At 34.4% G+C, this 27,498-nt stretch overlaps 1 protein-coding gene across 7 annotated transcripts in view; it reads left to right on the top strand.

Moving 5' to 3' along the window:
* DGKB (diacylglycerol kinase beta) overlaps positions 1-27,498 on the top strand; it is an 885,919-nt gene that overhangs the window by 656,519 nt on the left and 201,902 nt on the right. For all 7 annotated transcript variants that reach the window (XM_044946500.2, XM_025290923.3, XM_025290920.3 and 4 more), the window contains 2 exons: positions 1,355-1,445; positions 11,647-11,842. In XM_044946500.2, coding sequence (XP_044802435.1) covers positions 1,355-1,445; positions 11,647-11,842 — 287 coding nt within the window. The remainder of the gene's footprint in view (positions 1-1,354; positions 1,446-11,646; positions 11,843-27,498) is intronic.

The raw sequence follows: 27,498 nt of genomic DNA, 5'->3' as shown, positions 1-27,498 counted from the left end.
TCAAAATGTTTTACATTCTAATGTGAAAATCACATGTCAGTGTTTATAAAGAAAAAAATAATTTGCTGTTGTAGAGACATTTGAATATCATTATAAAAATTTTCTTTTGTTTTACCTTCATGTGTGAAAACATATATCTCATTTTACCTGTATTTTCTTCTAACTGAGGGCATGACAGTATGTTAGACTATGTATAATTAAAAACTGCAGCTTTTTGTGAAAATTAATTTTTAGATCCAGTACTAGATTATATAAAAATCTAGTCATCCTTTGTACAGTTACTTTAAATGATCATTAATTTAATTACCTGTACAAAGAAACCAAGATATGGTCACTGATTTCTGGGAGAAAATAAAATTTGAATATCTTAATTCCAGATTAAATACTGTAATAATTTAAAACTATATTTTCTTCACAACTTTGTTTGCTGATAAGATATTGTTATTACTTCTTTAGTTCTATCGGGCTGTATCATAATTTCCCACTGCCATTCATGTAACAGAGGACAGTATCTTTAAATGATAATTGATAGTTATCTAAAAAATGCTAAATTTTACCCTGTATAATATATAACTGTATATATTATATACTGTATATAAATGTATATAAATGTACATTTATATGTATATAAATATGTATTTATATGTATATATATGTATATATATGTATATTGTATATATATATATATATGTATATATATATGTGTATATATATGTATATATAAATATGTATATTATATGTATATAAACTGTATATAAATGTATAATATATAACATATAATATAATGTATAATTTATATAATTATAAATATATAATATATAATAATATATATATATAATAAAAAAAATAACTATTTTTTTTCTGTTTAATATGCTTTCCGATCATGGTAATTTCTAGTCAATGCATAGCCATCTAGAAAAATTGAGCATATTTCAGTTCAGTTTCCTGAAAAAGGAAAAAAAAAAGATCTCATGAAAAGTCTACACTTTTTTTTTTCTCTTTCTCTTTATGATTACAGAGTGGCTGGTCTCAAATCAAGTTGTCTAAGAACTAGCTACAAATCATAAGCACTAAAACCATATTTTAAAATCTGAGCAACCACTATTATAGAAAAGGCAAAGATATACTTGAATCTGTCAGATCAACACATCCCTATAATCCCCTCCAGGACAATCACATAATTTGACAATAGCACTTAAACTTTGAAAAGTATGTGAGCATTTTTTACATAACAGATGGTACATGTCCTCACACCTTTTCTATCACTCATAATACAAGACAGGTCTACCCAGTTTTTAAAAATACCTTCTATTATTAATAATTGCCTAAGCCGCTTCTTCCTTTCCTTTTTCAGAATGAAGAACAAATTTTGGTATTTTGAGTTTGGCACATCTGAAACTTTCTCAGCCACCTGCAAGAAGCTACATGAATCTGTAGAAATAGAAGTAAGAAAATGAATTCTCTTTATAATTCTATGAAATGGCTTGAGTGTATTTGTTGTGATAGGCCATGGAAGAAGTTAGAATTTTAGCAATCCACAAGCTTTACCCAGTATTCTAAAATGTCATTTCTGTCACTTATTGAAAGTCTAGCACTATCTGAAATACTAATGAAAAGCTAAGTGTGAGTATGCATTGTTTAATACAGCATAAAATAATTGAGAGGTGGAAATAACTGTAGCTATCACTGGATATCGTATGGACAGAAAGCTGTAAGATTAAAGAAAGTACTTGAAGGGAAAGAAAAAAGTTGCAGAATACATGGAAAAAAACATATTATTTTTAGGTCTCAATATCATATAACTTTTAAAAATACAGTTCACTAAAATTGTACTTACTTTCATGAATAAAGGTTAAAAAATATACTTTTCCATTCCCTATACCCATTCATTAGCTAGGTTTTCTCAGTTCCTGAGGTTGCCATTTCCCCATTACATTTGTAGAAAGTGAAAAAGTCAAGAAAGAGAGTGAAGATAGCAAGAAAAGATAGACTTTAAAAAGTCTATTTGGAGCAAATATGTCTATCGAAATTAAATACATTGTAGGACTAAAATTTTGGAGACAAGCTATAATAGAAAATGACTTAGATTTATTTAGAGGATTTTAGGGGTTAAAGAAAAAGGAAAAGTTAAATTTTGATAAGTAGTAAAGACAAATGAACGGAATCATGAAACAAGGATGCCTAATGACTAGCTTATGTGAATTGAGAAATATTGGCCTTAACACTTTTCATTTTAAAAAGAAACAGCTTGTGAGCTGAGACCTAAATCTTTAGTGGCAACTTTTCAGGTAATAAGTTTGGTAGACAAAAGTAGTTAGGGACCACAGAGAAATATGATCATCCGGCTAGGTTCTTCATTATCTCAGCTTTCTAATTTACTGTTAATAATAATAACAGCAAAAGTGGTACTAATTCAGACTATATCTCTTCGGACTTTTTCCTCATCATGATTGAAAAATAAATCAAAGTATTACAGGTAGAATGGATTGTCATGGTACGGGAAAGGCCCTTCATGACTGAATCAGCTCATAATCCTGAAAAGGATTATTTTCACAAAAGGTCAAGGATTTGGGCTCAACATGGACTTGCTGTGATTGCTATTTGTGATGATAAATGTGTATATATGTTATATATATACTTATATAGCTATATGTGCATGTAAATTTTTAAAAACTCATTATATAGCAGATTTTAAGTATTTCTGCCCTCAAACACTGTTGTTTAAAGAAAATCTGTAGCAAAAGGCAAAAATGAAAAAGAAAAAATTGAAGTGTGGCTTTTGGTTGCTGCTGCTGCTCCTGCTAAGTCACTTCAGTCGTGTCCGACTCTGTGCGACCCCATAGACGGCAGTCCACCAGGCTCCCTCGTCCTTGGGATTCTCCAGGCAAGAACACTGGAGTGGGTTGCCATTTCCTTCTCCAATGCATGAAAGTGAAAAGCGAAAGGGAAGTCGCTCAGTCGTGTCCGACTCTTAGCGACCCCATGGACTGCAGCCCACCAGGCTCCTCCGTCCATGGGACTTTCCAGGCAAGAGTACTGGAGTGGGGTAATATAGGGTAAATACTGTGAAACGTCTTTCACTTCTCTTTACCTTCACCTACCACTGAACATAGACTGAACATAGATTGAAAAAAAACTACCTGAGAGAGATACTTCATGCTTATGGTTAGGTAAACTCACTGTGGTAGTGGTGTCAGTTCTTCTCAACTTGAACTAAAGATTTAATGCAATCCCCAAATTCCAGCAAATTATTCTGTGAATATCATCAAACTGATTCTAAAATTTATCCGGAGAGTCAAAAGACCCGAATAGCCAAAACAAAATTGAAGGAGAACAAAGTTGGAGCACTGACACTATCTGTCTTTAAGACTTACTAGAAAATAATCAAAACAGTGCGATGTTGGTGAAAGAACAGACAAAACAAGGAAACAGATTGTAGAACCCAGAAATATATTCCCATAAATATAATCACCTGTTCTTTGACAAATGAGGGAAGCCAATACAATGGAGAAGAGAAAGTTTTTAAATAAATAGTGCTGAGATGACTGGAAATCACAGGCAAAAAAAAAAAAAAAAAGCCTCTTAACAGGCCTTCACCTTTAATAAAAATCATTGAAAATGGATCACAGAGCTAAATGTAAAACGCAAAACTCTAAAGCTTGAAGATAACATAGGAGGAAATGTAAATGGCATTGGATATAATGATGCCTTTTAGATACAACACCAAAGGCACAAAACAAGAAAGAAAGAATTGATAAGCCAGAATTCATTGAAATTAAACACTTCTGGTTTTTGAAAGACAGTATCAGGAGAATGAGAAAGCAAGTCACAGACTAAGAAATAATAATATTTGCAAAAGACATATTTGATAAAGAACTTTGTATATTCAAAACATACAGAGAACCCCTACAATTCAACAATAATAAAATAAACAACCCTATTGAAAACTGGGCCAAAGACTTTAACTGATACCTCACCCAAGGAGATACACAGATGACAAATGCGCAGGTGAAATGACACTCCGCATCATATTCCGTAAGGAAAATGCAAATTAAAACAACAATGAAATACTGCTACACAGCTATGAGGATATTGCTAAAACCAAAAGCTGGTGAGGATATGGAGCAATAGGGGGTCTAAATCATTTGTAGTGGGAATGCAAAGTGGTATAGCCACTTTGGAAGAGAGTTTGGAAGTTTCTTACAAAGCTAAACATGCCCTTACCACATGATCCAGGAATCCTACTCTTTAGTACTTACCCAGAGGAGCTGAAAACATATGTACACACAAAAATATGCCCATGGATGTTAATAACAACTTATTTAATAATTGTCAGAACTTGGGGGCAAACAAGAGGTCCTTTAGCAGATGAACAGAAAAATAAGTTGTGGTATATCCAGACAATAGAATATTATTCAGTGCTGAAAAGCTACCAAACTGAAAAGACATGAAGGAAACTTAAATGCATCTTCCTAAGTGAAAAAAGTCATGGTGAAAAAGCTATATGCTGTATAATGCATATGATATTCTGGAAAATAAAAAACTATGAAGACAGTAAAAGATCAGTAATTGCCAATTAAGGAGGAGGGAGGGAGGAACAGGCAAAGCACAGAAGTTTTTAGGGCGGTAAAAATACTCTATGTGAGATAATGATGGTGACTTCATGTCATTATACATTTTTTCAAAGCCAGAGAATGTATACCAAGAGTGAACCCAAATGGAAACTATAAACTTTGGGTGATCATGAAGTGTTGAGGTAGGTTCATCAGTTGTAACAAATGTACCACTCGGACAGGGGATGATGATAGTGCGAGGGGCTATGCACTTGTAGGAACAGAAGTATACAGGAAATATCTGTACCTTCCCCTCAATTTTGCCATGAGCCTTAAACTGCTCTAAAAAGTAAAGTCTTAATTTCCAAAAAGAAAACACATCAATCTATCATACAGTAATATGCTTGTCACAAAGTGAAAAATGTTCAAGGAAAAGTTTATATCATATAGCAAAAGACATGTGATGAAAATAAGTATGGAAAACATTGATTTTAACATTACAAGTGATAAGATTCAGTGATTTTGTTCCACCAAGCTTTACATCTTGAGAAGAACTCTTTAGGGTCGTGTTTCTACATGTCCCCCAAGTCTGGCTTCCCAGCTCTACATTTACTGCCTTATTCTAGCCACCGCTAGGGTAGCATTTATTAAGTCAGAGCCAGCGCTGTGCACTCCTCATTCTATTGTTGTATATCTTGAAATACTGTTATAATTTGTATGCATTTATCTTACTTCTAAAACTTGGTTTGTGTGCGTGTTTGTGTGTATGGATGGTGATGTAAAATCTGCTTCTCCACTCACTTTTTAATGAATCCAGTCTATCATATTAGCAGAATATACGCCTTTGTACCCTCAAGGTTACTTCCTAATTAAATATAATAAAAACAGCAATTTGGAAATTTGATTCTGCTTGCTCTTGCTTCCTGTTTGGCCTAAAATTATACCAACTATGGTTTGAAAATATATAACAGAATAAAAGCACTTCAGTACAAGAGTACCTCAAGTAATAGATATATATTTTAATGACAGCTTCTTCAAAACAAACCATTTGCCGTGTGACCCTTTATTTCACATCTCTCTTTTATTTAGGAAGCTCTTTTTTTCCCCAAAGAAGGTGAGTATTTGGAATAATGTTAATATCAAGGGGTAATAGGGTGTGCTGCAGTCCATGGGGTTGCAGAGTCGGACACGACTGACTGAACAATAATAGTTGATAATAATAATATTAAGATTTATCAATTATTAAATATACCTCATGCTTGGTGCTAAGCAATGCACATCCATTACCTGATTTAGTCTTCCCCCAAATCCTTTCATTTAAAGAGATTCTATTGTTTCTCTACTGCAGAGACACATATGAGCATTTTTTTCATAATTTAAAAAAAGAATTGTATTGCTTGCTGCCAAAATATTTAAATCTAAGAAAACAAATCAGTTGAAGAATGAATACACACACACACACATATTTTTGTTGTTCAGTCACTAAGTCGTGTCTGACTCTGCACCCCAGTGGACTGTAGCATACCAGGCTTCCCTATCCCTCACTGTCTCTTGGAGTTTGCTCAAATACAGTGAAAGAGATTTAACAAAGGTGAAATTTTTAACTTGAAGAGTTTCTTATCTTCTAATTTCATAACAAAATATAAAGAAATTTAAAAATTAAATTAATAATTTAAATTTACAAGGTAATATATTAAAAGCAACATTTATATTAAGCTATCTGGAGCATGGATATGTACCTAACACTCTCATGTCGTCAACTGGGATTGAAGCTTATGAAGTTCATGAATTTTTAATTTACTCTTTGTACCGGCAAGGTTCATGAGAGAATAAAATGCCCCATTCTCCAAAGTATTTCAGTCTTTTGGTATTTGGTGAGACTTGGGAGGATGGTATTTTAAGGCCAAAACTTCCATCCTCCAATCCTGAGCTTTGTCTTAATGATTAAGACATAAAACTTAGACATTTCCATAAAACCTAAATGAGTTCAAGAATTAACAAATTGCAAGAAGTGTGTCAGGGACACAAAGTTAATTAGCAGAATTAGAAAGAAAAGATTCTGATTGACCAGTAACCCAGAAAGCAAAATTATTAAAGGCAGTAGTAAGGCAGATTTTCTGAAGAAGGAAATGGCAACCCACTCCAGTGTTCTTGCCTGGAGAATCCCAGGGACGGGGGAGCCTGGTGGGCTGCCCTCTATGGGGTCGCACAGAGTCGGACACGACTGAAGCGACTTAGCAGCAGCAGCAGCAGCAAGGCAGATTTTCACAGCTTTGTCCATGCCCCATACATCAAAATCATCTTTCATGATATGTCAGCATGTACTTAGAGAACCTGAGCCCAGCCTTCCCCCTCCAAAAGACTATCTTGGAGTGGGAGAAATAAAACTTGCGGATGAATATTCTTTCTTAAACCCTGAATGAGGCATAGATGACGTATAAAAAGTTATACATATTTAATGTACACAACTTGATGAGTTTGGAGAAAAGAAATACTGTGGAATTATCATAATCAAAGCCATTAACATCTCATCACCTCCAAAAGTATCTCCTTGCCCTCTTTCTATATGTGTGCACATGTGCGTGTATGTGTGTGTGTGTACACATAAGTGATAAGAATAGTCAAAAGATCTTCCCTCACTTCTAAAGTTACACAGGTGTTGTTTTTTGATTTTTTTGGGGAAATGCAATTCTAGAAGCAAAAATGAAGGGAAACAGTAAGATGTGGACCTCAACCAAGATGATCATAGGAAACAAAAATTGAATTCATTAAGTCCAAAACAAACAAACAAACAAAATACCTCCTTATTCTAGGAAAAAATAAGAAATTTGGTGGGGGGGTCAGACAGTGTTACCATTTCATTAAGATAAATATATTTTATATTTTCTTACTGAGGAGGGTGAGGAAAAAATGAGACAGGTAAAAGGTAAGCAACAGGTGAAAATTCTATATTTACCTGAAGTTATTTTTAATAGCTTTTAGTGAGAAATTTAATATACCAACTATAATTTCTGACTTTCACAGAATCTCCTAAAAAGAGAAACATGTAAAATTAAAGTGGCTTTCTGCTAATACTTATGGCTAGTGCTTGATATCTTGAACCCAAAGAACTGTTGTTATTCTCAGCATGTTCAGCAGCTGTGTATGTGCATACGTGGTACCAGTTTCAAATATTCCTGTTTCCAGGTATGCCGGTGTGCTTCCATCTTCCTCTCCTTTGCCTGCTGTCGCCCATTCCACTGTAAAAAAAAAAAAAGAAAAGAAAAACTATGCGATTACCTGTAATCAGCACTTTCATCACCATCACCAGATTACCAGCTAATACTAAAATTACCTAAAAGGCATTCTGAGTCCCTATATTACAGTGCGTTTTGTGGATAATACTTAACAGTCTTATGGACTCTGTGGGAGAGGGAGAGGGTGGGAAGATTTGGGAGAATGGCATTGAAACATGTAAAATATCATGTATGAAATGAGTTGCCACCAGGTTCGATGCACGATACTGGATGCTTGGGGCTGGTGCACTGGGACGACCCAGAGGGATGGAATGGGGAGGGAGGAGGGAGGAGGGTTCAGGATGGGGAACAAAAAAAAAAAAAAAATGCATTTCAAAAAACACGGAGCGTAATCACTGGTGAAATACAGAGTACACAGCCTTTAAATATCAGAAGTCCCGTTGAGCCACTGATGTGTACGTGTCTGTTTTAACTTGTGTATTTTCTGCTGTAGTTTTCTGTAAAACGTAATTCCGTTCTATGAATTACCTATAACTTTGCAGAAACTCTTTTAAAAATCAGGTTTATTTAAGTCATTTTACACCATGCCATTTTAAACAATGAACAAAGCAATGTTTTAGTAAGTAAAATTATGAATAATTTTATCTGACCTGGGCATAGAATTAAAGTCACTATGAAAAAATATTTACAGTTTATCATTAATCATATCTCATCAGATTTGTTGTGCACATTTATTGCTCTTCAAAGTTCTTCACAAGTTTTAAATGCTCATTAACTGAATCTCGAACACTAAAATCACATATAAAAATTTGTCTTTAACACTTCTATGTAGTATGGTGCGTGGTATATTTATAATCTAGGATTAAAATATATTTGAAGAAAACTGTAAACCATTTTCTTTTCTTTTTGGTAAATTTGTCTCTAGAATACGATCTTCCGTTTCAAAACTGAAATGAGTGGACAGTGGCCTGACAACCTTGCACTCTGCAAATGGCTCCTAGAGTACTATATGTTAATAACCTTTCTTCAACATAATAAAAATATTCAGGATTTATTGACTCACTGAGGCTGTTAGCTTTTAAATTCTTTTCCTCTGTAGCTACCTTTTTAAAAATCATAAATCTTCCAAGTGGATGAAAATATTATCTGACACAGTATTATAACTTGTTTATATTTCATAGCCTTCGCGTCAGCTTTTATTTCCATGCACTCAAACTGGTATGCCACAACTCCTGGTCTCCATCAGAACCAGCTCTGGAAATTTCCAGACTAATCAACACAGTGTTAAAGTCAACAGAGGAAGGTAGCCTGCGGTCAAAAACTAGTGGAAACAAATTATTCATAAATAGGCATTTATGTAAGAACATTGTCCAGTTTTCATAGGAACCTCAGTGTTCTTCATCGGTCCTTCTTCTTTGGGATTTCTTAAGGAGTTTTTCGACTTTTCAGAGAGCTGCTTACTATTTCCTTAAACCTACACGTGACAAGACTATGGAGAGTGAAAACATGAATAATAGTATACACTGATCTTTTTAAGTTGTCACATGTGATTCCCTGAGTTCAGTTAAAAGCAAACAAAAAAACCTATTTGCAACATGCTCTCCTTTTCTGCAGATGAACAAAGGAATACTCCTTCACTAATTCTGAAAGTAACTTGTCACAGTGGGGTTCGGAGACCTAGTCAAATAATTGTCTTAGTGTACTACCTGCTGTGTTCAATATTGAGTGAAAATGGAAGCCAGGCCCCAATTCCAGCTTATTTCACAATTCTTCTGTTATTTAAATGATTTTAGTCAGTTTGGGGGAAGCCAGACCTTTATAAATTAACAGCAGGGAAATACCAAAGGTGTCAGATTGCATATTTATCATCTTTTTCGTGTAATACTTAAATATGTATTAAGAAGTGACTGACATAAATTAGGCAGATTTCAGAAGCCACAGGCCGTGGCTTGTAGAGGACCCCCTTCTGCTTGACATTTCATCCTTGTCAAAGATCAAATTATTTTAATTTAGGCTGCAAATTATAAGGAATGAAGACTTCTTTGTGGGAATTCCCTGTGGTAATCTGACTTTTGTTGTTACTGCTGCTTGTCAGTGTGCAAAAGATATAATATGCATGCAAATAAGGTTAAAAAATATGTACTATCTAATTATCCAGCCAGTACATTCCACTTGAAGACAGTGGGAGGCCTGACACACAGTATGTGTTTGATTCATTGAGGCCTGCAGGGTATTTACACAAGATTACTTTTAATTATGAAATTAATATCTGTTTATCTAGAATATATAGCAGTAAGTGAGTATACACATGAGCAGAATTCTTTAGTAAAAAGAAATCGTCTTAATTTAATATATGAAAAGAAGAAGGAAAAAATCAGTTGTTTCTAAGGCGGAAAAGAAAGGCATCACCCAGATCTTGGTTTCACCCTCATTGAAACAAATTGAATGAAAACTTGGCACCGTCTCTAGAATTTGTTTCTAGCTCCTCCAAGTAGGCTCAAGATGTATTGCTTTATTTCACAGTTTTTATATCTTAGTGAACAAGATACAGTGTTAGATTCAGTATGGTTAGGAAAATGTGGGAGAAGAGAGGTTTGTGGGTTTTTTCATTTTTTTTTACAATTAATTTTTTTGTTGTTTTGATAATTTTGGTGGCAGATTATCTCTCCTGAGTTCAAAAATCAATGATTACTATTTGAAAGAAAATGATGAAATTATGTCCACAGTTTTTTCTGTAATAAAAACATAGCAAATAAACAATCCCACTGAAGCTATACTCTAATATGTGAAGTTCATATTCCTAACAATATTTACTTGTAAAGCATAGGGTTACTTACTGGTAAAGCAAGTTAATCTGCTCATATTAACTTCTAACTAAAAATGGCAGAGGAATATCTGGGATATATTTATAAACTAATGATCATTTTAGAAAACCCAAAACGAATAAATAATAATACTTAAAAAACACAGTATGGCCTTGTCACTTTCCACCCATATCCATCAGTGGAAATGTATAGAAAATTTGAAAAAGTAAACAGTGACCATTCTGAAGAGCATTGTCTGGTAGAATGTTTCCTATTTTGCACAGTCAGAAGGGTGAAGGATGTCTTATCACCCAGCAAACAAAAAATCTGGCTGGACTAACTGGTTTCATTTTTCAGTCTTTTGTTACCGCAGTTCCTAGTAATGATAGGATGGGAATTCCTTTTACTGCTGCTGATCTTGGCATTTCCTTTGCTCAGCCTCTCTGCTCCTCCACACTCATCTAAATAGCTGTGCATCTCTCTGCCTTTGACACTGTGCTTGGGACTTAATCTAGTCCAGGAAAATATCCTTGGCCACTTGAGTGTAATTCATATCTCTTTGAATTACCTTCTCTTTTCGAAAGTCTTTAAGCCACTTCTTTCTCTGCTCCCCAAAAATGAGACCCTGAATTATGAATTCTGTTTCTTAATTTTCCTCCAATAATACCCTGGAGTGTGTTCTAAATAGGAAGCAGTCATTACAATTTCGGTCTGAAATGTGACCAAACTTAACAGAGTCAACCTCTTTGTAATGCATTGGAAATCTGCAGCTCATTATATGTGCAGACACTAAAGTGTGCCTTCCAAAGGTGTTCTGTAAACAAAGATACGTCAATGACTTAATTAGATCATTTTTAAAGACTATTCATGATACCTGGTAAATGTTATTGACTGCTTTATCTTTTATATTGACCTTTAGGGTAACCATTTAACTGTTCTTAAAAGATTAATTTAGAAAGGATAAGATTATAGATTTAAAAATTCTTACCAAAAGATGAGAAAATGCAAAAGATGAAATCATATTGTTTCTGTTCTTTTCATCTTTCTGATCAGTGTGATGGAGTACAGATTGATTTAATAAACATCTCTCTGGAAGGAATTGCTATTTTGAATATACCCAGCATGCATGGAGGGTCCAATCTTTGGGGAGAGTCTAAGAAAAGACGAAGCCATCGCCGAATAGAGAAAAAAGGGTCTGACAAAAGGACCACGCTCATAGATGCCAAAGAGTTGAAGTTTGCAAGTCAAGGTAAGTTTTCTAACATTTAATTGTTAAGTGGCTTAATAATCAGCTCTTGAAGGCTACTCTAAAATAAAAGTTTTCCATTTCCCTATAGCCTGTATATTTATGTGGTTATATTTTTAATGATATTAGATACACAAGTGAGATTGTTATATCATAATAGATTCTAAAATTCATGTAACTGGCTATTTTTTCATGGACTTTTTCTCTTTATTCTCCTTTTCTGGATATAGTTCTTTACACAGGAAGTAAAATGTACGTGAGTTTTTAGTAGATTATAATATAGGATGTATTATACATAAAATTCTAGAATGTGATCATCTTGGTTAAGATGTTTGAGTTGCTATAACCAGGGCCTAGATTAACACTTTTCCTGAGGTGTGTTGCAAGTTTTATTCTTGGCTTTCTTACATGACGCTGTTGTCATAAACATCATATATAATGGCATGTTTAAATATCCCATGGTCAGTTTTGATTATGTGCTTCTATTTTTCCAGAAATTTAGTAAAACTTGGAATGCCTGGAAAACAAAAGGTAAAGGGCTAACAAAATAGGGTGCAATAGTGATGGATTAATTTTCAGTTCCACTGAAATAGAGTTCACCTTGGGACATGACAACTAATTCTTGTTGATAGATTTTACACAGACACCAAATTGGTGGTATTCTAATAATTGATCATGTCCCAGTTTATGTATCCATACTATTTTTTTAGCCTTCTAGAATCTACCTAAAACCACTGATGGCATTCAGATGGCCAATAAAACATATTGTCCCAGCCGTGTGTAGCAAAGACAAAATGGGAAGTGGTTACAAACTTATGGGATAAATAAAGTAAATAAAAATTTGTTTTTTAAATAAAGAAATAAAATGTGAGTATGGTTGATCAGCTTGATGCTGGTGGGAAATAGCTTCATGTTTTGGTGTCTTCAGGTATCTGATTCAAGTTTCAGTAGAGACTTCTGTAATGTGGAATTTGGTGACCACGAAGGTGGAAAAAAACTGATGAGGAAGAAATTAAGTATCCTCTTGAAAGTGTTTATTACAACCTGCCAATAACAGAAAGTTTTTATGCCCATTAAATGCATTGGCGATCCTAAAAAGACAAATCTTATAGAGTTGTGGAATTTAATGCAAGAAAGTATGTACCAAATTAATTAAAAAGCTTTATATTCAGAATTAATATAACTGCATGAAAACATGGAGAAAAATGGTTTTTGGAGAGATACATAGAAAAAAATGAATCAATTTGTGCTATATGAATTTTAAAATGAGGGGAATTAGGTATAACTATTTATTTCTAGGAGTTGTTGACACTAATAATGTCGATTTCTAAAAAGATTCCTAAAAAATTTCTAAGTTAAAAAATTAGTTCAAGAACCATACTAAGACAAAACCTAAAAATCTCTGCTTCTATCCCTAGGGAAGCAATAAGAACATATAATAATATAGTCCACAGAGTTAAAAAAGAAGTTATATATATATATGTGTGTGTGTGTATACAATACGTATGTAATAATTTCTACATTTATTTTTTCTGTTTGATCACTATATGTTAATACTTGGCATGTCCTTTGCATGTAGATATTTCAGGTGTGTATCTGAATTGATTCTCAGTGCTCAGCTACCAACCATGTTTACCCAATGAGATGTTGTTAAAGTTTGTAAAATTCATGGCTGTGCTCCACCAGGATAAGTGTCTGTAGACTCACTATGGATCTAGCATCCCAGATGGCGCTAGTGGTAATGAACCTGCCTATCAATGCAGGGGACATAAGAGTCATGGATTGATCCCTGGGTCAGGAAGATCCTCTGGAGTAGGAATGGCAACCGACTCCAGTATTCTTGCCTGGAAAATCCATGGGTAGAGGAACGTGGTGGGCTATAGTCCATGTGGTCGCAAAGAGTCAGACACATCTAAAGTGACTTAGCACACACTCACGACCTCATTCATTCCCCTTGGTATGCTGAGGAATACACATTTGGTGTGAAGAACAGACAGATCAGCCAGAAGTACAGACTGTCAGTGCCTGTAACTCTAGAAAAAGGTCTCTCTTCCCATCCTATCTTCTTGCTTTGTACTATGAAACTGTTGGTTTCGAGTTTCCATAATCTTGGGAAAGAAAGAAGTGAGAACCTACAGAGTTTGTGACTTAAGGATACATTTTTCTCAGTACAAGTGAGTGAAGTTGCTCAGTTGTGTATGACTCTTTGCAACCCCATGGACTGTAACCTACCAGGCTCCTCCGTCGATGGGATTTCACAGGCAAGAATACTGGAGTGGGTTGCCATTTCCTTCTCCAGGAGATCTCCTGACCCAGGGATTGAACCCAGGTCTCCCACATTGTAGACAGACGCTTTACCATCTGAGCCACCAGGGCGTACAAAGATCAGGAAAAACATCAGAAATCAGAGTTTTCAAAGGTTGTGTTAGTACAAAAGCATGTTTTATAATGGATTTGGCTAAACTGTTTTTCTACTCTCTGTACCAGACTCTCTGTATCAAATGTGCTTGTAAGTTTGGATTAATTTTACTTCAAGATCAGTATGCTTGCTCAGTCTCTCAGTCATGTCCAACTGTTCATGACTCCATGGACTGTAGCCCACCAGGCTCCTTTGTCTGTGGAATTTTCCATGCAAGAATACTAGAGCAGGTTAATGCTTAAAATTACCTTATCAGCTAAATATTTTTGTAAAGATTTCTATATTAACCAGTCTTTTCTTTTATTAATTTTATCAAGATTTTTTCATTTTGATATGTTTCACAACAGAATAGTTAAGAATATCTCAAAATGTTTCTAAGTTTTGATTTCACCTTCATTCTATCAATTCTTAAATGTTATACTTAATTATCAGCAATGAAAGAAACTTACTACTTAAAATATCTGCATGTATCCCTCTTTGAAATGGTAACTGTTTCTATCATTTGATCTTGTTTTCAATTTCTTGATGCCAAAATAATAAATAGTATTAAAGGTCAATCAGTATTTTAAATCTAACTGTATTTTCAAATTTACATAAAAGGACAGGTATTGTCTGTAGAATGAAATACAGAGAATATAATTCTAGTCCAACAAGTTTTCTTATTTAACCTAGGTTCAAATTAATAATTTCACTCTTAGAAAGATAGAATTAAATAAATTAAATAGGTTAATAATTTAAATGTCTTCTTTTTAAGATGCGCTTCTTTAAATATTAACTAGCAACTTTCTGATATGGCTCTGTAAAAGATTTGAAGTTTAAACTAAATTTTTGCTGTATTAAAATGTAAGCTTGTTGCCATAAACTTTAGGAAGTTTTGGTGGTTGGGAGGTGGGGGAATCTAACTTGATTCTTGAAATAAAGAATGTTTACTTCTTTAGTGGGAAGATTTAAATTAAGAAAAAAATCTACAAGTTTGTTTTAATTTTTTAATGTCATAAATATAAGGTACAAGGTCAGGTTTGGAGCATGACATACTCATTTATACTTTGCCCTACATGATCTGCAACTCCTACACAATTTATTTGCTTGCAATCTTTGAAGACACTCAGAGTATCAGATCAGAGTATCTTCACTTAATAAATTCACTTGTTGGAAACTTTACGGTTGATTTAATTTGAGTTGATCAAAATTATAAGTGATTAATTTAATTATATTATTGTTCTAGTAAAATATTCTAGAACAGTTGGATGCAATTCTGAAACATTTTTATACATTTATCTAATTCAGACATTTTCTTTGTGCATTGGTCTTTTTGTTTTATTTTTGTTGTCTGCTTTCTTTTACTTCTTTAGGAAATACAAATGTGTGTATCATATATTGACAACATGGTCTTTAAGCAAATTTGTGAAATCATCAAATTTGATGTTCAGTGCCCTTAGCCTTAGTAGTCTTTCCCATTTCTTTCAGTTGCTAAGTAAATATTCTTCTCCACTTCTTCTGCATTAAATCCGAGCATCAGAAAGATATCTAATAAATTCCTTCACATTAATATATAAATGACTGATTGCCCATGAATGTAGAGGTATTTGCATTTTAAGAGAAGCAAAGGCCTTCAGCTAAACCATTATTTTTCATACTGTGTTCCATTGAGCTATAACTGCAGTTCTTGTTTATAATTCATTTCTGTCATATTTTGAAACAACAACAGAAAACCTATAACAAAACCCTGTAAAGCGCATTCTATAGAAACATTGTGTCATATTGACTATTCTTAAATCATAAAATTGTGTTACTACACAAAGCAGCTTCCTTTCTTCCTCCTGTTCCACCACCTCTTCTTCCCAGTGGCTGGATTGATCTGTAGATAGATGGAGAACATGATGGTTATTTATTTCTACACACATGTTTGTAAACATATACATGTCTAAATGAGTAAATAGATAAATGTGACATTAATTGGAAAGTTCTAGCTGTGCAATGGTCATTTTAATGTACATCATGGTATATTTAATGAGGAAAATTGTACAAATGGGTACATTACCACCACAGTGTATGTGAATCACAACTGAAAGGCCAGCAAGCTCAGGTACTTTTGCTTGGCATAAGCAATAAACAGAGCTTAACAATCAAAGGAAGTGAAAACAAGGTGGTGATAATGTAATTAATACTTTTAATGAAAATGGAAGTCACTTCTTAGAAAAGTTTTTGCATTATAGGAAATTGCATTAGTTAACTGTCTCCGCCAAATAATGTTTGTACTAAAATGGAGTTTTAACAGAGATTTATGATACAAACATGCTCACAACTTCTGCTAAAGAGACAACAATGAAACTGAAACAGTTTCAGATAATATGCAGAAATAAGACAAATTTGACCAATTGAAACTTTGAGTTAACATCTGAAGCATGCAGCAAGTAAATTTTATTGACAATGTTGAAAAACTATACTAAAAGGATACTTGTAAAAATTATTTTTTACCAGCAAGGACCTCTCAAGTAATGTAAGCAGTTTTTACATATTCTAATGGTTTTAAGCTTTGAAGATAAAAGTCTAACTATACCATTTTCCAGTAAGGAATGCAGAATGGTGCAAGACTGTCAAGTGAGAGGTACAAAGTTCATGTCATTTACAATTACATATCTGTCTTGATCAGGATCAGAGAAGGCAATGGCACCCCATTCCAGTACTTTTGTCTGGAAAATCCCATGGACGGAGGAGCCTGGTGGGCTGCAGTCCATGAGGTCGCTAAGAGTCGGACACGACTGAGTGACTTCACTTTCCCTTTTCACTTTCATGCATTGGAGAAGGAAATGGCAACCCACTCCAGAGTTCCTCCCTGGAGAATCCCAGGGACGGGGGAGCCTGGTGGGCTGCCGTCTATGGGGTCGCACGGAGGCGGACACGACTGAAGTGACTTAGCAGCAGCAGCAGCCTGATCAGAATAGTCCCAACATGATACAACAACAACAAAAGAACTCCAGAAATCAATAAAAAATAGGCTGCCTATAACGCTGCAGCTGCCCTCCTCATAATAACTCCATTATTCCCATAGAGTGACTATGTCACAGGTGTTAGCAATTTGAACCTCTAAAATATATTTGCAGACATAAAATTCTAATTTTCTTTTTAATTTACTGGTCTTAAAAATACTGCTTCATTTAAAAAAAAAAAAAAAAAAAAAAAAAAGGTTGACTGCTTTAAAAAGTTTGAAGACCAGTGAGCAAAAGTAATTACATTCAAGCTGTAGAATTTCAAACATTTGCCAAAAGCTAAGGGAGGTACTGTCAGGAGCAGCTGGACTTCCTGCTTGAAACCTCATTAACTAGGTGACTGTCTACCCCACATATGGATACAGAGAGAAAAGTTTATTTTAAAAGCTAATTAACGTATGATATTGTCAATAAAATCTTCAATGTTTTCATTCCCATTTACCAATGCTAATTCTTTTCTTTGGGCCAAATTTCTCAGGGTAGCATATACGCCACTGAAGGAAAACTGAGCTGTACTCAAATGAATATTTTAAAGTGTGATAGTTCTTATATGTACAATGGCTGCTGTTTTCTTTTTGGTAAGGGGTACTTTTTTCTTAATTTGTAATTTTAAATAATTTCATTTTTGAAATAAGTTCATTTAATTAAAATAGTGCTGTGCTAAGTTGCTTCAGAAACGTCCAACTCTTTGCAACCCTCTGGACTGTAACCTGCCAGGCTCCTCTGTCCATGGGATTCTCCAGGCAAGAATACTGCAGTGGGTTGCCATGATTTCCTCCAGGGCATCTTCCTGGCCCAGGGTTTGAACCCACGTCTTCTGTGGCTCTAGCGTTAGAGGCGGATTCTTTACCACTGAGCCAAAACTAAAAAATAATAGAGGAAGTATGTGGATATGGAAAAAACTGATGGTGGGACCAGAAAGACTAAAGTGTGGAAAACTCCATGAAGGCTAATATTACAGATTCCAGCACTTTGTTTTATTTGCATAACCCCGATTTTGTATACTTAGTGTAAACATATTTTGTTATTTTTCATTATCTTGTATGAAATTTACTATGTATAAGTTCCCCCCAAATAAGCTTACACTGCACATACCCCTACCCCACCTTATTTGATGTCTGTACTCTCTACTGGGGAGACTAAAACCCTCATTCTTTTTAGGAGCTAGAGGGTAAAACTGTGTATCTGATAAACTGTCATGGACTCTCTATATCAAATGACTTTATCTATTTTTTTGAAAACTCTGAAGAAGTAGAAAGGAAAAAAAGGTCAGTCCAAGCCGAACTGATCGAAGAAAACAAATGAGTTGATATCCGTGACAGCTTGGCTAAAGTTGAATTTCGTTTCTGAAAATAAATAAGGTTATTGGCTTCACGGTCTTTATCGTTAAAATGGGGATTGTGAGTTCTCGAAGAGTTGGGATTAACCTATGTTTGCTGTTACTGTATTGCCTAGAAAACTGCACAAGGGATATTTAAATAATAAGAATCGAACACTTCCTACTCCTTGTAAAAGTTACAATTACCTTTTGTAACTTTGGAGAAGGGAATTGCAACTCACTCCAGTATTCTTGCCTGGAGAATCCCATGGATAGAAGAGCCTGGCAGGCTACAGTCCATAGGGTTGCAAAGAGTTGGACACGACTGAGCAACTAACCCACACCTGAAATTTTATAAAAATGGACATTTGTCATGCATTATCAATTTTTATAGACATTTCTATGGGTTATGTAGGGTAATTTAGAAGGCGTTTTTTTTTAAGTTGTCTAAATATAACTGCAACATTCATTTTAGAACTGTAGATGATGAATTTGGCATCCAAACACCAGCAAGTAGAACAATTTCCAGGCATTTAAATTCAGTGATTAAATCAATTACATTTAGAAGCAAAAAAAGGATTTCATGTTGCATTATTATACCTCGATGTTAAAATTGCTGAAAAAAGATCATGGCATTTGAGATGTTGCATTTTACAGAGATATATGCATATACCAATACCATGACAATTTCATTAGTTTAAAATAGATAAATCCACACATTTGCTGTCTAGTAACCTTTAAGGAGATGTCTCAAGTTGAGTTTCTAATTGTATGTTTTTAAACTACCTCCTTTGAAAATTTCTAGCAATGGATAATGCAAGTAATAGCAAGTACTTAATAAAGCCATCTAAATATAAAAATTCCTGTTTGCCATTTGAAAATTACATCATATACCTGGATATCTCAATGTGATAGGTCTCTCTCCTTTTTTTAGTTTTATTTTTTACAAAAGGCATGAATTTAAAATTTATAAACAACTATAAAAAGAAGTTATAGAATACAAAACATTTCTCATGTATAAAAATATATTTTCAAAATATAAGATCATCTGCTCTTATATTTGGCCTTTCAGTTCAGTTCAGTTGCTCAGTTGTGTCTGACTCTTTGTGACCCCATGGACTGCAACACTCCAGGCCTCCCTGTCCATCACCAACTCCTAGAGTCTATTCAAACTCATGTCCATCAAGTCGGTGATGCCATACAGCCATCTCGTCCTGTGCCATCTCCTACTGTCCCCTTCTCCTCCCACCTTCAATCTTTCCCAGCATCAGGGTCTTTTCAAATGAGTCAGTTCTTCACATCAGGTGGCCAAAGTATTGGAGTTTCAGTTTCAACATCAGTCCTTCCAATGAATATTCAGGATTGATCTCCTTTAGGATGGACTGGTTGGATCTCCTTGTAGTCCAAGGGACTCTCAAGAGTCTTCTCGAACACCACAGTTCAAAAGCATCAATTCTTTGGTGCTCAGCTTTCTTTATAATCCAACTCTCACATTCATGCATGACTACTGGAAAAACCATAGCCTTGACTAGATGAACCTTTGTTGGCAAAGTAACGTCTCTGTTTTTTAATATGCTGTCTAGGTTGGTCATAACTTTCCTAGCTGTCCTATAAAGTCATGCATATATTGAAGAAGTATTTATGAAATTCCTGTTTGTCATGACACTATAAAAACTTAAAATATCAATCTTTAGAAAATTATTTTATTCATTATGGAGCTATATGAAATACCATTTTGTGACTAGGATTATTGCCCTATACCCCATGTTCAACAGTCAAAGTTTCAAAATCTGACAGACAGTATAATTATAGAAATAAAATCTGACATGCAGTACAACTCTTGAATTTATTATAGTGAAAGCGGTAAGGCTACAAAATTATTTTGGACATAATACAGTATAAGTTATCATTTAAACAGAAATGTGGTGTTTTCTTATTCATATTAATGATATCATTGAAATTAAAGGTTTATTCCTGAAAACAAATTGAAATTAGGAAAATGAAGAAAATCCAAAGAACAGGTAGATAGAAATTGTAGAACAAGGGGCCATTTGCTTTCACCTAATAAATCTAGGAAATTTGAAAAAAAAATGAGGTTTTAGTAATGGTTGCGTTTTGAAAAATATGTGATTTGGCAATTGATTTAATAGATGCAAGGGAAAAAGGAAAGGAATTTGTTTACTTGGAGTTTTAAATGAAGGTTCAGCTGTTACCTTCTCTGTCTTCTGAGGCAAAGTATCTTCTTCATTTCAAATTGCTAATGCTATTCCCAGACTCTTCTGTGTTTCTGACTATTATTTCTGTATTTCTAACTATTTTCTAACTAAAATTCAACTTCTGAGTTTAATTTTAAATTCAGAGAAAGATGGAAAATATAAATGCTTTAACAGGTCATTTTCTCCACAATGCTGATGTCTGATATTAGGGATAAGACAACCATCTTACTTGTTTCTGTGACATAGCATAGAATCATGAGTTTTTTTTTTAAATAATGGCAAGTTATTTACTCAGGCTAAAACTGCAGTATAAATTTTAATCTATTTAACCTGTGCATGGTAGAAATACAAAGCATATTTCCAAGTTAAATAAATACTGGCTGATTATGTAAGTCTCGACTCGTTAACACTGGTAGAGCATGCTTTCAAATAGTAGTCACATAAAGTTTCCCAATATGAGGCCATTCATAGAAGTGTCCTAAATATAAAGCAAATATATACAAATAACTTTGTCATTTGAGGATGATGGTTTGACACTCAGCTAATAGGGAAGTTAAAATAGCTTTCCTATAATCAGTACTAGAGTGGGTTGCCACTCCAGTGTTCTTGCCTAGAGAATCCCAGGGACGGTGGAGCCTGGTGGGCTGACATCTATGGGGTCGCACAGAGTCGGACACGACTGAAGGGACTTAGCAGCAGCAGCAGCAGATAAATTTTCAGGCTTTCTGGGACATAACTTTGAAGAGATGGTGAAATAGAATGGGAAGCTAAGGAGGAGAGACAATCTTTTCATATTAGCAGCACACACAGAGCTTTTAAAGTTGATTAGAACAGCTTACCAATATATTATTTTCATCTTGAGTTCGTGTGCTATTGGTGGTCGTGTTGTGTTGTATAATCAGTACATATAAAAATGGTTTCATATGTCCTGATTATAGGAGAATTTTTTTTAAACAGTAAACACAAAAGAACTATCAAAAAGACATGAAATCAGTTACATAAATTGTTAAATATAAGTCATGGTTCCATTTTTTTTTTCTATTTGTATTAAACACCATATTTTCTTTTCCATCGAGAGAAAATAACCAAGAAAACATATAATCTTATTGAGAATGAAGCTTTAATTATACCATCTTTTGAAGTGATATTATGTCTAATGATTTCATGTCATGATAGAGACACTGAACTTTTTATTTTACCCCTCTTTATTTATAAGTGTTTTATATTTGATTACCTTAATGGATATAATGAAAATGCCAGTCTGGCTCCTGGTGTTTCTTACACACAGTTGTCTTAACTACCAAAGTGTTCCAGGGTCAGGGTCGGATCTAGCAGAGAGCAAAGAGACTTGTTCCTTGAAAGAATCAAATCTCACCATAAGTAATTATCTTTAACCTGTATGTACCTTTAACCAAAATAACTAACCACTGCCGTGAATTTTACTTTTTACAAATACATTATAGAGCTAGTTAGCATAGAAATGGTAATTTCTTGGACAATATCCAGCCAACTGTGTTTTTGTGGAAATTGATAGAGATTCATATAGATCACAATTCCTTCCATACTGAATAATTATTCTCCTGGTTAAATAAAAACAGTCATATTGTTCTTCCTTGGATAAATTATAGATTTATAACTTGGGTGCAGGTGGTGTCTGTTTGAGGCATTGTCTATTGGCTGGTGTACAGTACAGCTATTAATCAGAGTAAATTAAAAATTGAGACCTGAATGTTGTAAAGTGACAGTCACTTGAAAAAAGACTAAAAACATCTATGGATAAACATAGCTAATTTAAATGAGCCCCCAAGAGGCTTTTTTGAGAAAGTTCAATTGCTGCACTGTTATTCTAATTATCCCATAATATGGTATAAAATAACAACCTCACTTTATCCTTATATTTATAAAGCTGTTCCCATTATCATTATATTTTACCTGTTCAAGTTCTGAAAGATTGCCACTCGTTGAGAGGTTCATTAAGAGAATAATTATATCTCACAGATTGGCAGAAAGAAAATGTATCTTTGAACAATTCCATTTCCCTGAACAGTTCGTTTCAAGGTGGAAGACAAGTCTATTAAGTATCTTCTACCCTTTTTAAACATGTCAAAGCTAACCATTAATACTGAAATTAGTAATTTGGTTCTGATTTAATGAAGGAATCAGCGGCTATTTGAAATGAACTCAATTTCTATGAATGAAACAAACATTTTTAATGTTGAATAGCAAAAAGTATTTAAGAATCTTTTTATGTACAGTGATTTAACCTATATCTCTTCTGATAGTTAAAGCCCTTAGCATATAGTCTTCTTCACTGCAGATGCTTGAGAATATTTACTTCATCCAAATATTATATCATACTATTTTCTTACTAAATAAATGTCATTCACATTTTAAGAGTATCTTTTTAGAAAAATAATAAGTAGAATGTTAATCAATATCAAATAACTTTCTGTTTTTAAACTGACTGCAAGAAAGTTGCACAGAATTTGTGACTAAATGTCTTTTCAAAATTAAAAGGAAATTCATGTGCACAAAAATGTGACTTTAATAGAAAATAAGTCTAAGACATAGCACCTCATATTTAAACACGTTGGTACTGTGAAATAAGCTACCCATGGTCACATGCAAGCAAATGCTTTAAATCATCATAAATCTGTATGGTAAGTAACTGGACAGTAATAAAATAATATATCAATCACTGATGATTTTGCCAAGCCTTCTATACTTGCTGATAAACACTTTCTTCCTGGAGTTCGTATATTGTAGTCTTTTCTTAGCATCGTCCAGCCCAGATTGCTAAAACTGTAGTACAGGATATCATATTCAGTGAGCTTAGTGGGAAGCAGAGAGTCTGTGCATCTTTTATTCAGTATAAGAATATAAAAGATGCTATTTGATTTTTTAAAGACAGTAATTGTATCAAATATAAACAGCAATTTTAAACATGTATAGGATCTGAAGAACTGTCAGAGCTGTGAAATGAAATAATCTGTGTGTCTCATTGTATATGTATGCAACTAAAACATGCTGATATATTAACGATGCTACTTGGAGTCAAAGTTTGAATATGAGGTATTGTACATTTTTTGTAGTTAGGTGTTAATTTTATAATTCTTCATTATATATTTTCTCTCCTTTTTTATCAATGAAACCTGTTTCTTCTGAAGGGATTATATAGGTCTTCATCTCTTTTTGATAAGATAGATTATTTTTAGATTTCTTTTTTGTTTCATTTTTTTATTTGTGCTATTTAGCTTCTGAATATTTTATATATGTTACATTTGTAAACATTTCATCCAATATTCATACAAAAGTTAGGAATTAACAAGAGATTATGATAGGTATTTTGATTTTTGAAGAAGGGAATGAATATCCTGTTTATGGTAGATATCGAAATTTAACTTCCATTGAAAGCCAAGAAATCAAGTTATCAAAAATCGCAGGCAAAAAATGAAGTAAATGTGTTAATTTAGGCTTAAAAATTGAATTAAAATTTTTATAAATCTGACATTTTAAATACCTTTGGTAGACTTTATAGAAGAGTGTATTAAGTGAGTACACAAATAAAATGCCTTAATCGTGTATATGCTGTGACAGAGTTTGTATGCATGTGTGTCTTTGCAGGTAGACATATATGCTGATGGTTTATGGGGTAAGACATATGGACATGCAGATAATCCCAATGATGCATGGAGGTGAATCACTTGAACACAATTTATTTTGGAAGTTCCAATCAGAAAGAAAAGCAGGGGAAACAAAGCATTGCTTTAAGAAAGGAAGGGAAATTTTATTTTCGTTTTAATAGCAATAGAAGAGAGCATGATAGAACAAAGCATTCTCTAAAATACAAATCATGATCCCATTATTCCAAGGGAAAAAGAGATGAAAATAGGTAGAAGGGAATTCTTTATTCTGTCTTCCTTTCCTTTTTTCCCCACTTTGTCCTATCCTTTGGGAATAATGCTGTCTTCAGATTCCCGTACTCTTCTATCTTCAGACGAGCAAGCCCATCCCAGAGTGACCCTGTAACAGTAGCCGAACACTCTTGATCTGAACCCTCTTGATCAATCCTTGCAGTACGTTTACACCTACTTATGAATCAGAAGACAGTAGTTTCTGAAGGTCTATAGGAAAATTGTGTCGACTTAAAAAAAACGAACAACATGAAAGTTGCAAGTTAAGTTTTACTGGGGGCAAAATGAAGATTATAGCTGAGGAGACAGCACTTAGATAGCACTGAGAAGCTGCTCCGAAGAGGTGGGGGGAAAGACAGTATTTATGTGATTTTGATGAAGGGAGAGTACATGCAATCAAGCCCATGTTTTTCCAGAAGGATTCTACTAGTCTCCTGAAGATTTCTGCTAGTCACAGGAAACAATCGTTACTGTGAAGGATTTTAGTGCTTTTCTAGATGTGAGGAGATACAAAAATTGGGCTCATAAAATTGGCTCCCCCAAATACCTAACTATCTGAAAACCTGTTCTGACAGTTCTTCAGAGCACAGAGTGCCTCCTTGCTGCTCTCCACCCTGAACTCTCTTCAGGGGGTGTTAAAAATCAGCAGCTGCAGGAGCACATGATTTAATCCTTGTAGAGGTAGATGGCAAGTGCCAATTTATAGCTGACATTGTTTACCAATGCAGCATTGACATTCCTTTCTTTCATTTTTAAAGTTGAACTATAATTGAACATATAACGTTGTATAACTTTAAGCTGTACAACTTTGTTGATCTGATGCATTTATATTTTGCAATGTGATCGCCGCCATAGTGTTAGCTAAACCTCTATCATGTCACGTAATTATTATTTCTGTTTGTGTTGAGAATAACTAAGATCTAGTTTCTTAGCAACTCTGAAGTTTATAGTACAGTGTTGTTGACTATACTATATTCACTTTTTATTTTTTGATTATATGTCTTCTCATGATGTGTGTGATAAAAAGAAGTTATATTCCATGGCAAGAAAAAAAATGAGCAAAATAATATCACACCAATTGTTTGTCTTAAACAAAATTCTCATGCCAATCCAGGCTGACTTCTTCCTACTGTCTTTTCAAATCAACAGCCCCTGAGGGGAAAGACTTTTGACCTGGACATTGTAGGTCAGTGAATTTCTTAGAGATAGACTTTAGTTTTTGATTTTCTGGACTATAAGAATATAGCAATAATAAGTTATTTATGGAAAAGAGAAAGAAATCTGTGACCTCAGACCAAGTGTTAACTTGGCAAGTTTGTTTTCTAACCTGTATATAAATGAAAATAATCCTTTATGATGTTTTCACCTTACAGAGTGATTTGTACATATTAACACATTTCAAATAATTTACTATAGAAATGTAAGGTGCATATTTGATCAACTTAAGGATATGCACAAAGCTATCACCCTAGAGTGTATGAAGTGCTTGTATGTTTGGCCCACATTTATGAAAGAGGAGGCAAAGATTAAGCAGTCATTCTCCATCCATGGAAAATTTAGCCCTTCTAAGAATTAATCCTCACTCTTCAGAATTATAAAAATAAATAGGATTCTTACTTCACATTATGAATTATATTTCTTTTCCTGAGAAACTGTTTTATGGTTAAATAGTAGAATTCTCAATATTTGAAATCTTTAAATGAGATCTGACAGGGAAATAAGTACTGATCTACCATTGAATTAAAACCATTATTAATCATCCTTTCCCAAGAAAATGGGAATTCCTTTTAAAATATTTGTGCCAACCACAGATGATTAAAATTCAGTTCACTCTTTCCAGGTGTTGGGATGATTGAAATATTTTGTTTATGCTGGTTAGTTTCTTGGAGTCTCATCTGCTCATTCATTCCTCCCTTCTTCATGGTGAATTGTGGAAAATGTTTCCTTTCTGCACTCCCTTTGATTGCACACCTTCCATCTTTCTTTCTCACAAAGGTCTTAGGATTGTGGTGGCCATAGTGCTGATTCTTTGGGAGCCAGATAAGCAAATTGCCCACCAAGTTGCTTTGCCCATCAGTTCAGATTGTACCTGCTGCTCTTAAACTTTGGTTTCCCCTCCTGACAGCATTACTGGTGATTCATAGAGATGTTTGTTTATAAGTGAAAGTGAAAATTGCTCAGTCGTGTCCAACTCTTTGTGACCCCATGAACTGTACAGTCTGTGGAATTCTCTAGGCCAGAATAAGTGGAGTGGGTAGCCTTTCCCTTCTTCAGGGGATCTTCCCAAACCAGGGATTGAACCCAGGTCTCCAGCATTGCAAGCAGATTCTTTACCAGCTGAGCCACAAGGGAAGCCCAGAAACACTGGAGTGGGTAGCCTATCCCTTCTCCAGCAGATCTTCCCAACCCAGGAATTGACCCTGCAATCAGGGTCTCCTGCATTGCAGGCGGATTCTTTACCAACTGAGCTACCAGGGAATCCCTCGCTTAAGTAAGCTGTAATGCAGAGGACAAGCTGCATAACAAATTACTGACTTTGTGAGGTGCTGCCTGCTGGAGTAAAAATAAATTTTAGGAGAGGGCAAGGGGCAGGTAATAGGGGCTAGCTAAGCTGCAAGGAAATCTAACCAGTTCATTCTGAAGGAGATCAGCCCTGGGATTTCTTTGGAAGGACTGATGCTAAAGCTGAAACTCCAGTACTTTGGCCACCTCATGCGAAGAGTTGACTCATTGGAAAAGACTCTGATGCTGGGAGGGATTGGGGGCAGGAGGAGAAGGGGACAACAAAGGATGAGATGGATG

The sequence above is a fragment of the Bubalus bubalis genome, chromosome 8 (assembly GCF_019923935.1).
Source record: "Bubalus bubalis isolate 160015118507 breed Murrah chromosome 8, NDDB_SH_1, whole genome shotgun sequence".
NCBI classification, from domain to species: Eukaryota; Metazoa; Chordata; class Mammalia; order Artiodactyla; family Bovidae; genus Bubalus; species Bubalus bubalis.
Note: the sequence above shows the minus strand (reverse complement) of the source record. Positions and strands in the feature narration are given on the sequence as shown.